At 46.8% G+C, this 12,897-nt stretch overlaps 1 protein-coding gene across 1 annotated transcript in view; it reads left to right on the forward strand.

The window, feature by feature from the left end:
- Nucleotides 1-11,304, forward strand: part of PMPCA (peptidase, mitochondrial processing subunit alpha) — a 26,168-nt gene extending 14,864 nt beyond the window's left edge. Inside the window, 6 exon segments of the mRNA XM_040404821.1 lie at nt 1,660-1,752; nt 1,836-1,954; nt 2,124-2,214; nt 8,533-8,595; nt 8,721-8,865; nt 10,508-11,304. Of these exon segments, the coding sequence (XP_040260755.1) occupies nt 1,660-1,752; nt 1,836-1,954; nt 2,124-2,214; nt 8,533-8,595; nt 8,721-8,865; nt 10,508-10,677 (681 nt within the window). The 3' untranslated portion in view covers nt 10,678-11,304.
- The last annotated feature ends 1,593 nt before the right edge of the window (nt 11,305-12,897 follow it).

A 12,897-nucleotide genomic window follows, 5' to 3' on the forward strand; every position in this document is an offset into this window, starting at 1 on the left:
AAATGGAAGCCTTTAAGAGGCTTTCCGTTTTGATCCATCATAATATATCCAAGCGTAACGGATCCGTCTGGTTTCCGTTATGCAGGACGCAAAACAAAGTCCTGCATAACAGAAACCCAGATGGATCTGTTATGCTTGGCCATAGACTTCTGTTATCACGGATCAAAACGGAATGCCTCTTAAAGGCTTTGCATTCCGTCTCCGAATTCCGTTTATGTTCTGTTTCCCTAACCCACCTGAAAACCAAGTTCGGGTTCGCTCATTCCTAATGGCAGACTGAAACTTCTTCAGATCATGTCTGCCGATCGCCAGGTCAATTTTCTTAGTAAAAGGGGTTGTTCTGATCAGATCGTACCCTTTTAAAGTAAACGTGCCTCCTTTCTTCCGAAAGCAGGACCACACTCGTTCACAGGATGTTTGTGGTATTGCCTTTCAGTCCTATGCACTTCAGTGGTGCTGAGCAGCAATGCCAGATACAACCTATGAACATGTGTAATTTAGGAAGAAAGGAGACTTGTTTTTCTAATCCTGGACAATCCCCATTAGGGCTCCATTCACACGTCCGTGGTGTGTTGCGGATCCGCAACACACCCGCCCGTCGCCCCTATAGAAAGAAATGCCTATTCTTGTCCGCAGCTGCGGACAAGAATAGGACATGTTCTATCTTTTGCGGCGCTGTGGACCCAAAGATCAGGGCCGCGCTCCGCAAATGCGGACAGCACACTGTGTGCTGTCCGCATCCATTCCGTCCCCATAGAGAATGAATGGGTCCGCACCCGTTCCGCAAAATTGCGGAATGGATGCGGACCCATTTGCGGACGTGTGAATGGAGCCTAAAGTTAAAGGGATTGGATAAACTAGAATAAAAAGCATGTCCACGCCAGTCCTTGCTTTGTTTTGAGTCACACAAGGCCTTGTAGGGCTAGCTCAGCTGAATGTAATGAATTATTCATATGCAAATTAGTTGTAAAGTGCACTGAAGGCTGGGCCAACGGTCTCGTGCACCCTTTCTCCTGCTAACCCTACAAGGCATTGCACCTGGTCTAACTGTGAATCTCCTAGTGACAGACTCCCTTTATATGACCCCTTTTTCTAATCTCATACAGCCCTTCTAAGGGTTAATTTACACAAGCAGACCTGTTGCTGAAATTTCTGAATCTAAAAAAAGGACTCCTTCATCTAAATGGGTTTTTTGTTTGGTGGAGAGTAAGTGGATTTATGCAAGTCCCATTCAGATAAATGAGGCAGACGTGTGTGAAGATGCTCTGAGGCAGGCATGGCCAACCTGCGGCTCTCCAGCTGTTGTAAAACTACAACTCCCACCATGCCCTGCTGTAGGCTGATACCTGTAGGTAGTCTCGGCATGCTGGGAGTTGTAGTTTTGCAACAGCTGGAGAGCCTCAGGTTGGCCATCCCTGCTCTGAGGGGTTGAGTGTAATGTAGTTGCAGGCTGCTCTATGGTGAGATAGCAGCATGCCTAATGGAGACCTAAAGCTTTTTTTTGGACCATGTGTGCAGCAATTGCAGAGAACTCGGTGCACATAATAGTGATTTTTTATTTTTTTTTCTTCTTTTTTTTCTTACATGATTTGTTGCATTATTGGGGAGCAATAGTGAAATGTTCTAATCTGGGTCTGATCGTCTTCATCTGCTTCACAGGTCGAGAAGGACATGTCCGATGTCAGCCTGGGGCCCACCCCCATCCCAGAGCTCTCGCACATCATGATCGGTCTGGAGAGTTGCTCTTTCCTGGTAATTTTCCTCCTTACATTATGTATCGGTGATGTAAAGTGTCTGAGATGACATCACTAATCCCATCCTGTGTCCTCCGACAGGAGGATGATTTCATCCCCTTCGCTGTACTGAACATGATGATGGGTGGCGGAGGCTCCTTCTCTGCTGGGGGACCGGGGAAAGGCATGTTCACCAGACTATACCTTAATGTGCTCAACAGGTGAGGCCCAAACATCTTTTCATCCATCAAACCAGTAGACCTGCCGTGTACTAGGGGCAGCCATTTTAACTAGAGATCCCGATCTGATGTATATGTGAACCCTTGCATAAGATATTGAAAGGGCATATAATGCAGATGGATGATGCAGCTTAAGTCTTTTTCTATGCAGGCACCACTGGATGTATAATGCAACCTCCTACCACCACAGTTATGAAGACACTGGACTTCTCTGTATACATGCCAGTGCAGACCCTCGCCAGGTGAGCCCAAGGGAGAGCATTTAAAGGGACTCTATACTCGTCACAAGTCTACCGTCTTCACATCCACAATACATCTGCTGCTGTGCCCTGTTCAGGCATGTGCTATAGGACATGCTGGAAATGGTGGTTTCCCAGTGGCAGGAGATTGGGCCTGTGCCCTAGATCAGTGATGGCTAACCTCCAGCTGTGCTAAAACTACAACTCCCAAGATGCACACTTGCTTGGTTGTTCTCAGACTTCCACAGAAATGAGTAGAGCATGCTGGGAGTCGTAGTGTCACCACGGCTGGAGTGCCGGAAGTTAGCCATCACTGCCCTAGACGCTTACAGGATCACTGAGCTTTTACAAAACCTTTGATTTTCATAGTGACATAGCAAAGGTTTTGATCAGTGGGGGGGGTCTGAGTGCTGAGTCCCCCACAGATCACTAGAATGAGGAGAGAAGCACTTTCATAGAGAAGATGAAGCGAGACAGATTAAAAAAAATATATATACTATGGGCCCATATCACTTCTGTCTCCTGCAGCAAGGACAGAGAGTTCTTTTATGCAAGCATTTCTCTCTCCTCATTCTAGCAGTGGGTGGGGGTCTCAGCACTCGGACCCCCACCGATCACAACCTTTGATGCATCACTAAAGTTTTGTCACCCTTTAAATGGATTGTCCAAGAATGATAACTATTAGGATAGGTGGCTGATGGCATGTGGCTATCTCCAGCAATCCTATAGTTTGAATTGACTAGCAGCATGCAAGCTCGACTACGGCTTCAGTCAAACAGGGGGACCAGTGTTTGGACATCCGCCTTTCAGACACTAATCGCCTATCCTGCATATAGGTGACAACTCGTCATTCTAAGGCCACCACTTTAAAAGGGTAGGCTTTAAAATTGTTGGCCTGTCCTCAGGATAAGCCATCGATATCTGATCAGTGGGGGTAACCCACAATAATCTGGCTCTGTAAATTCCCAGCTATGTCAATTGTGTAGTGAATGGAGCTGTTAACTGCAGCACTGCTCCTATTGAAATGAATGGGAGCATCTCTGCAGTTTCCAGCTCAGTCCACTATACAATAGATGGAGATACTTGGTAGCAGCTGATCAGCAGGGGTGCAGGGACCCTCACCGATCAGATATTGATGGACAACCCCTTTAAGTTGGAAAAACCCGTTAATGACAACATTGATCAGCCTGGAACTTGACCCAACTGACTGTATAATGGTCATTTTTAATACAGTCAGTTCATATGTGATTGCGGGGCTATTTCTGTGTACTCACATCATCATAGCCCCACAATCGGATAGGAACTGACTGTGTCAAATTGCTATAATGCAGTAAGTTCAGGACAAGAGAGCCGCGGTCGGCTCGGAATATGTGGCCGACACGTGGACTGTGTTTCCCGGGCTGATCACGGTCAGGAGCCCTAATGTTCATTACCTATATTGTGACATTCACATTTTTTCTTGGTCTTTGTACATCCTCTTTCTATGATTCCCTGGTTTGTAGGATTTTTCCTCTCACCCATGACGGCACCCATGCGACTAGGACCTCCCATCCAGGACAGGAAACCTGAAGAGATAAAATGGTTCACACCCCCACCACACCTCAGTTCTGGTTTCCTGTCCTCCAGTTAGGAGGTACCTGAGGAGCTCTGGCTCCTACTGTTGCTTTGGTTCTCACCTCGGGAGGCTGGGGAGGTCCGGGTCTACTATACTGTAAAGGGACCTATCCCTGGTGGCATCAGTCTCCTTGCCTGCTCTCCTTCCTGCCTGCCTCCTCCCAAGCCTCATTGGGGAGCCGCTGTGGCCCTGTTCAGGTGGCTCCCGGTCCATTGCAGCATGGTGCCTGGCGTCTCGCTTCCAAGATGGCGACGCGCACTTCTCTTGCGTTCTGCGCATGTGTGCTGGGACAGTCCCTTCCGGCTCATTGATGTCATTTCCGGGCGCCGGGCTGGAAGAGGTGTGGGCATCCTCATGCGTTGGATTAGGTATTTTTAGGCCTAGGGGTTAAAAAGAGTCGAGGCGCATTTGATAAATTGGGAGAAGGCAGCCAGCCTTGTGTGCACACAGTGCTGTGCAGGATCTGGGTTTCCACCAGCATGTCGGAACCAGGTGATGCAGGACGCGCAGACCCCCTGGAGCCCTCGAGGCCCACAAGCCCGGTATTGGTCCTGAGGAGTAGGGAAGCTTGACTCTCTATTATTGGTGAGATTTATCCTCTCCTCATTAATTTTGGGTGTTGTTTTTGCTTTATTGTTGTAGGTAGCAAAAATGCCAAAGAATTCATCCGGAAAGACTAAACATAAAGAATGTGGAGGATGTAGAGTAGCCTTAGCAGCCTCTTATATTATACCTCTATGCCAAGCATGTATAGATACGTTGGTTATGGAAGAGTCTCACAGTTAATCTAGAAATATTAAGGCCTTGGTACGGTCAGAAGTTAAATCTTATATTAAATCACTTGGTCGGAGTCGCCCAAGGTCTCCAGAAAGATCTATAATGAGGGCTCTGATTCGGATTTTTCTGGGGAGGACGAGGATAGAGAATCCGGCCAGGCCTTATCAGATGAGGATTCAGCGGGGAGGGCTCTTTTTCCACCGGAAGATACCGAGCCTTTACTTAAAGCCGTTAAAACCACCATGCAATTAGAGGATATAAAACAACCTAAATCTATTGCTGACCAGGTTTTTAAGGGTCTAAAAGTCATAGTTTTCTCTGTTCAGAAAAATATGGAAGCCCTTATCAGAAAAGAATGGAAAAATCCTGATAGAAAATTTTTCCTTCCTAATTCTGTAAAAAGAAAATATCCATTTGAGGAGTCGGTAGCGGGCGTCTGGGACAGAGCCCCCACGGTAGATGCCCTGATAGCTAAAATAGCCAAAAAATCGGCTCTTCCATTCGATGATTTAGACTGCTTAGGAGATCCTTTAGATAGAAAAGCAGACGTTTCTCTTAGACGTGATTGGGAGTCTGCATCAACAAGTCTTAGGCCGGCCATTGCCACCTCTTGGGTCTCTAGGTCCTTAAGGCTATGGTTAGATCAGCTGGAGGCTCATATTTAGGACAAAATACCTAGAGAGGAATTACTATCTTCCCTCCCTACATTTTCTAAAGCCACAGACTTCCTGGCGGACGCTTCTACTGATGCAATCCGCTTTTTTGCCACAGCAGCTGCCATGTCTAACGCAGCTAGACGGGCTATCTGGCTTAAATCGTGGAATGGGGATCAGGGTTCCAAGTCTAGACTCTGCTCTCTTCCATGTGAGGCTGTTTGGTTCCTCGCTTGATGACATCCTAGAGAGGGCCTCAGATAAAAAGAGGGGTTTCCCGGTTCCTCAGAAAACTTCCTTTTTTTTTTTGTAAATCCCAGGCCAGTTTTAAAAGACAAAGGGGTAGGCAGCGTGACAGGAGAGACAGGGAGAAATTTCCTAAAATATTTTGTTCAAGCCCCAGGACAATAGACCAAAGGACAATCAACAGTGACGCCAGATCTCAGGTGGGGGGAAGACGGTCTCAGTTTCTCCCAGCCTGGAGGTCCATTTCTCAGAACAAATGGATCCTAGGTGTGATAGAAAACGTGTGATAGAGATTCCGTCTGGAATTCCTTTCTCCTCCACCAGATTTTTTTGCCCAGACAGCGTGTCCCAAAATCCGGAAAGAAGAAATGCTTTGGAGTTAAGTTTTCTCGCTCTTGGACAAAGGGGTAGTTTGCCCGGTTCCCAAAACAGAGAGGGGCAAAGGGTTTTATTCCCCTTGGTGAAGAAACCAAATGGAACGTTCACAGTGATTTTAAATCTAAAAAAGTAAACAAATTTTTTTGTATGGCGATGATCTCCTCTTCCAGGATTGCTGGATGGCAAGCTTGGATCTGGAAGATGTATATTACCATGTTCCAATCCATGCTTCCTCCCAAAAGTTTTTAAGAACAGCAGTCTGGGTCCAGGGAGAGTTTCTGCATCCAATACAGAGCGATGCCCTTCGGGGTTTCTCAGGTTCCCAGAGTCTTTACCAAAGTAGTAGCAGAAGTAGCGGCTTTTGTGAGACTGTCTGGAATTACCCTAGTGCCCTGTCTGGGCTATTTTTTTAATAGTCTCTTAGTCAAAAGAGAAACTAGAAAAAGATATAAAATTCCTTTTGCTCCACTTTTAAAAATCTAGGATGGAAAATAAACTAGAAAACAAATCATACCTGATTCCTTCTCAAGTTAGCATTTTCTTAGGAATTCAGCTGGACTTTCGTCTGCAAAGAAGTTTTCTTCCGCTTCCAAGGAAGGAGTCGATCAGGGAACAAGTATGGTCAGTCTTCCTTTCTGACCGGTGTACTTTCAGGGAAGCAATGGCGGCACTCGGGTAGATGACATCAGCACCTTATGCACAGGTCCACTCCAGAGAGCTTTAGGCAAACGTCCTAAAATCATGGGACGGCTCCCCTTATTCCTTGGATCAGAGTTTCCACCTTTCTTCAAAGACAAGACTCTCCCTGTTGTGGTGGACAATTCCGGAGATTCTCTATCCGCAGGGGTTCCATGGACATTTCTAGACCCAACTATAATTACCACAGACGCCAACCCTTGGGGTTGGGGGGCCCACTCCCAGAACAGGTGCTGGCAGGTGAGATGGGACTTGAACACAAGGAAAGCATCCTCCAATTTTTAAGGAGATAAAGGCAGTAGAGATGGCACTGAAGTTGGCTCTACCAGAGGTAAAACACAGGAAGATTGTCTTCTATTCCGACAATTCTACAGCAGTGGCCTACATAAACCGTCAAGGGGGAACGAGAGTCCCTTCCCTTTTACTTCTAGGCCAGAAGATCTTTTATATAGCGGAGGAGAGGAGGCATCTGAAGGGGAAGAAAAACGTCATAGCAGACTTCCTAAGTCAAGTCTCCTTAAAACAAGGAGGATGGTGTCTAAACAAGGACATTGTTTTTTGCAAATAGTCCTGAGGTACGGTCTTCCCACAGTGGACCTTTTTGCCTCAAAAGCCAACAGAAAATTAGAGGTTCTTCCCCCTCAACCATTTGGACGGCCCGTTAGCAATAGACGGGTTAGCACAGAACTGGAGCCAGGAATTAGGGTATGCCTTCCCTCCATTTTGCCTTCTTCCCCAGGTATTGAAGAAAATAGAAAGAGAGGGGGGCTCGGTTATCCTGATAGCTCCAATGTGGCCAAAGAGGTCCTGGTACTCCAGTCTGCTAAGGATGGCAGTAGAGCCTCCGTGGACCCTTCCGTTGAAGGAGAATCTTCTTTACCAGGGTCTGCTAGTTCATCCCAGCCCTGAAATTCTCAATCTTTCGCTGTGGATTTTGAAAGGGAAGTTTGGTCTAGAAGGAGATTTAGTCTCCACTATGCTGAAGAGTGGGAAGTTGGTTACCTCCAAGAAAAGATAACAAAGTTTGGAATGTTTTTTCAGCCTTCTTAGGACATAGCCCAGACCCCAGGGCTAGACAGGGATCTTAAAGCATCTACATTAAAAGTCCAGGTAGCTGCTTTAAGTTATTTCTTTGATTCCAGATTAGCAGATCATCCATGGATTAAAGGATTCTTGTCGGCAGCATCAATAATGCACCCTTCTTTAAGACCCTTTTCTCCCCCCTGGGATTTTAATACTGTCCTTTCGGCCCTATCACAAAAGCCGCCGGTCTGTTTATTAGAATTGCTGAGGTGTGGTGGGGGTGTGAACCATTTTATCTCTTCAGCTTTCCTGTCCTGGTTGGGAGGTCCTAGTCGCATGGGTGCCATCATGGGTTTCAAGAAAAATAAATTACCGGTAAGAGTAATTATTGTTTTCTGTTCTTGTATCATTAAGGGGTATCCCAGTAACAACAGGTTATCCCCTATCTACTAGTGGATTGATGGGGTCTGACCACTAGGACCCCACTGTTCACGAAGAAGCGGTCCTGTTTTTCCATATTTGAATGGACATGTACACACACTGCCGTTGTATTCATCTCTATGGGACTGCTGAAGGTATCAGAGTGCCGTACATTTGCTGTCTTCGGCAGTCTCGGACTTTGAACGGAGCAGTGGTGCATATGCTTTACCCTCACTTCATTCAAACAAGGGACATGGGACCCCCATTCTCTTGGTGGAGGTCCAAGCAGTTAGACCTACGGATCTAACAATCATTCTCTATCCCATAGATAGGGGATAACGTCTTACTAGAAAACCCCTATAAAGTTGGATGGTTTTTGAATGGGGAGGAAAAAAAACTTCCTCCAGTGACGCAGCGCGGAGATTGCTGCAGCAGAGGTGTCCATTGCCTTTGACTTTTTTTTTTTTTTTTTTAACATAGCTTTCTAACATTTCCAAAATTTATACTTTACAGGTGAGAGAAATGGTTGAAATCATCACCCGGGAGTTCACCCTGATGGCTGGATCAGTAGGGGAGGTCAGTAGCACATTGTATCTTCTGCTGATGGTGGCTGAAGTCCTCATATAGTGAAGTGACTTTTCATGTCACGATATGCAATGCAGCCCTTTCCTGTTCTGAGATATCTGTTCCCATTTATTCAGATTGAACTCGATCGGGCAAAGACCCAGCTGATGTCCATGCTGATGATGAACCTGGAGTCCAGACCGGTCATCTTTGAAGATGTAGGTAGACAAGTTCTGGCCACAGGGAAGAGGAAGCTCCCTCATGAACTGTGTTCTCTCATCAGTGAGTATTCCTGTAATAGAAGAAGTTTAGTTGTACCCATTAAATGGAACCTATTAAGAGAGAACTAGAATTTGTGTGGGGAGCCCTGCATGGCCTAACCCGCTTGAGATTCTAGTGCTATTGCAGTGTTAGGGCTCATGCAAACAGCGGGGCCGCAATATACAGGCATCGGCCATGTGCGCACCGTATTCACTTGAATGGATCCGGAAGATACGGAGCGGAAGGCCACGGAAGCACTGCACAACAATAGAACATGCTCTATTTTTTGTGGTGCAGATGGATCGCGGACCCATTCAAGCTGAATGGGTCTGCATCCGTCGGCGTAGGCCACACGCAGTTTGTGGTCCCCAATGCACCACTCGTTCGTGTGCATGAGCCCTTAAAGGGATTGTCCAGGACTAGAATAAAATGGCTGCTTTCTTCCAAAATCAGCTCCACACCTGTCCACAGCTTGTGTGTGGTATTACAGCTGTGGGGCTGTTTTTGGAGATATACATTAGACTAAATTCAGCAGGACCAGCCAACCATCTTATGTGTTAATGCCCCTTTTACATTGCCCAAATATCGGGCAGATAATCGCCAATAGGCGTTCGTACAGACAGTTCGTACTGCCTGTGTAAAGGTACCTCCGGTTGCCTTTACACAGGGGTAATTGGATCTTTCATGCGGTCACCTAAATCATAATTTGCCGTCAGTAGATCGTTCCTTCTAAACAGCCTCTGCTGCTGGCAAACCACGGTTCTGTATGGGGACGAATGCTAGCATTATCAGTTGCTCCTCCCCATACCGTAGAGGAGATCGCTGCATGTTAATACAGCTTTCTCCAACACTGACGAGGAAGGAATGCTACCTTGTGTACAGGGGCCTTTAGATATTCAGCCGACATTTGTTCAGCAGAGGCCATGGGGGGGGAAAAAAGGTTGGGAAAATTGATAAAAGGATTGGGCAACCTGAAATTCAAGAGAGAAGCTGAGAGAACGCTCAGATAAACGGCGTGTGTCAGGAGAGAGAGCTGTGGGCCGAATGAGTGTTTGGCTGGTAGCTATTGAATGTGTATGGCCACCTACGTTTGGGGGTTCTAGAACATTGATTGGAGTTTGCTGCCTATACACTTAGGATAGTTGACGCCCATGTGACAACCATCTCTAGACTCCCCCATAAACATACCAGCTCTGATCAGTCAAGAGGAGATAAGCAGCTATCGTGCACTAGTGGCAGCTCCTTCTCTCATGGGGCAACAAGGGCTCAAGCATGTTGAAATCTGACTCATTGACGTTTCCCTCATATGCTTTAGGCCAGGGATGCCCAACCTGTCGCCCTCCAGCTGTTGCAGAACTACAACTCCCAGCATGCCCCGGCAAGCTACAGCTATCGGCCTACAGCAGGGCATGGTGGGAGTTGTAGTTTTACAACATCTGGAGAGCCGCAGGTTGAGCATCCCTGCTTTAGGATAAGGCTACATGGCAATCTTGGCCACTAAACTGGGGTCACAAATCCAAAACTGATGGATTTTTTTTTTTTTGCAATTTTGGGACCGTGCTTACCGAGCACAACCACTATACAATGTGCGGCGCTGTGCTGGGCGGAGGAGACTTGCGTGGACGTGGCTTAAAACCCTCTTTCTATCTCCTTATTCTTCCAGGCAAGGTGAAGGCCAGTGACATAAAGAGAGTGGCCACTAAAATGCTGAGGAATAAGCCTGCAGTGGCCGCACTGGGGGATCTCTCAGAGTTACCGGATTACGATCAGATTCAGGCTGCACTTTCCAGTAAGGACGGACGACTGCCGCGATCCTACAGACTCTTCCGATAGAATATGCCCTATGTAGAAGCCATGTGAAACTGTCCGAGGGGACGGTGCTGCACCCCGCGGCGCGCCTCGTCTTTTCATCAGTGATGAAGAAACTTATTTGGCTGAGAGAGGTTTCAGTCGGAGCCAGGAAGGATCCTCAGTCTCTTATGCTGGTATTTCTGTCAGTCTAAAGGGGTCCTCTGCTAAGAAATTACCAGAAATTGTATCCAGTATATGCCGCCCTCTCCTAATAGTAATACAAACTCGCCAGTGAATAGAATTCTGACATTTCCTCTCCCGGTTAATAATTTCCTTAGCCAATATGGCCGCCATCACAGGGGTTGTCCCTTCTTTTGTCATTTCTTTATGTCTGTGCTGCATTGTAAGGAATGGCAGAGAAGTCCTACCCAACCTGACGGAAGGGGATAAGTCCGTAATGTATATTTACTGGTGCATAGAAGATAAGCGGCTGCTAGATCACCATGACGCCGCTTATCTTTGAGAAATACAATTTCACCAATCTATATTCATCTTAAAGGGAACCTGTCACCGGGATTTGGGGTATAGAGCTGAGGACATGGGTTACTAGATGGCCGCTTGCACATCCACAATACCCAGTCCCCATAGCTCTGTGTGCTTTTATTGTGTAAAAAAACGATTTGATACATATGCAAATTAACCTAAAAGAGTCATATCTTACTTGTGTGACCAGAGAAGAGTCATATTTTAAGCTCTGACTCATCTCAGGATAATTTGCATATGTATTAAATCAGGTTTTTTACACAATAAAAGCACACAGAGCTATGGGGACTGGGTATTGCGGATGTGCTAGCGGCCATCTAGCAACCCATGTCCTCAGCTCTATACACAAAATCCTGGTGACAGGTTCCCTTTAAAAGCTGAAAAGGGGCCGCCCTGCCTCCTTCTAGCAAAGGGTGAATGTCCCATCCAGGACTAGAAAAACATGGCTGCTTTCAGCACCGCTCCTGTCCATAGTTTGTATCTGGTATTGCAGATCAGCTGTGTCAAAGTTAATGGGGCTTAGCTGCAATACCAAATGCAACCTGGGGGCAGGTGTAGCGCTGTTTTTGGAAGACCCCTTGAAGCCATGTTTTTATAATCCTTTAACCCCGCCATGACTTTCAAGACGAAATTTGATAACGTTGCACTGAAAACATTTCAGATATTTCGTGTGTGTGCGCTCACATCCAGTCTGCGTGATGTCATTAGGAACTAATACACCCATCGGCCGCCTTCTCATGGGTCATGTGGTTGGTCTCCCGTGTTTAGACTGCAGGTACGTGTTACATTATATAAGGCTCGTTTAGTTTTGTCCTGGGAGAGACAAGACTGCACATTGTGCCATTACAAGGACAGTATTACGGCATCCTGCCACAGCCGCCAACTGCTGGGGAACAACATCTTCCTGCATGCTAGGAGTTGTAGTTTCCCAATAGCGGGAGAGACACTGGTTTCCAGCATTGGTGTTCTGGTACATGTCAGTGGGTAGTTCGGATGTTGAGGAGTTGTGCATCATGCTGAAAGGGAACCTGTCGGCAGGAAATCCACAGCTAAACCGTAGGGCTCTCTCCGCTGAACATCATGATACATTTCACTTAAGCTATTTTCACACTCGCGTTTGGTGCGGATCCGTCATGGATCTGCACAGACGGATCCGTTCAGCTAATACAACCGTCTGCATCCATTTGTATTGTCTTTAACATAGCCAAGACGTCTTAAACACCATTGAAAGTCAATGGAGGACGGATCCGTTTTCTATTGTGTCATTGAAAACGGATCCGTCCCCATTGACTTACATTGTGTGCCAGGTTGGATCCGTTTGGCTCAGTTTCTTCAGACGGACTCCAAAACGCTGCACGGAACGGAGGAATGCATTAGGGCAAAACTGATCCGTTTTTGGACCGCTTGTGAGAGCCCTGGTCGGATCTCAGAAACGGAAAGCCAAAACCCTAGTGTAAAAGTAGCCTTACAGATCTGTTGTTTCATTCTGGAGAAAAACTACTTTTTAATCCATATGCAAATGAGCAGGTAAGTGCCCCGAAGGCGGGCCCAAGCTACCCTGTGCACCCTTGCTCCACCTTCCGGCCTTTTTGATTGACAGGGCCTGGCGAGCTGACGATGCAGGAACATGTCCCTGTCAATCAGGAAGGAGAGGGAGAAGCAAGGGTGCACCCAGGAGCTCAGTGCACTTAACTGCTAATTTGCATATGGATGAACGGC

This window comes from Bufo bufo, chromosome 8 (assembly GCF_905171765.1).
Source record: "Bufo bufo chromosome 8, aBufBuf1.1, whole genome shotgun sequence".
Classification (NCBI taxonomy): Eukaryota; Metazoa; Chordata; class Amphibia; order Anura; family Bufonidae; genus Bufo; species Bufo bufo.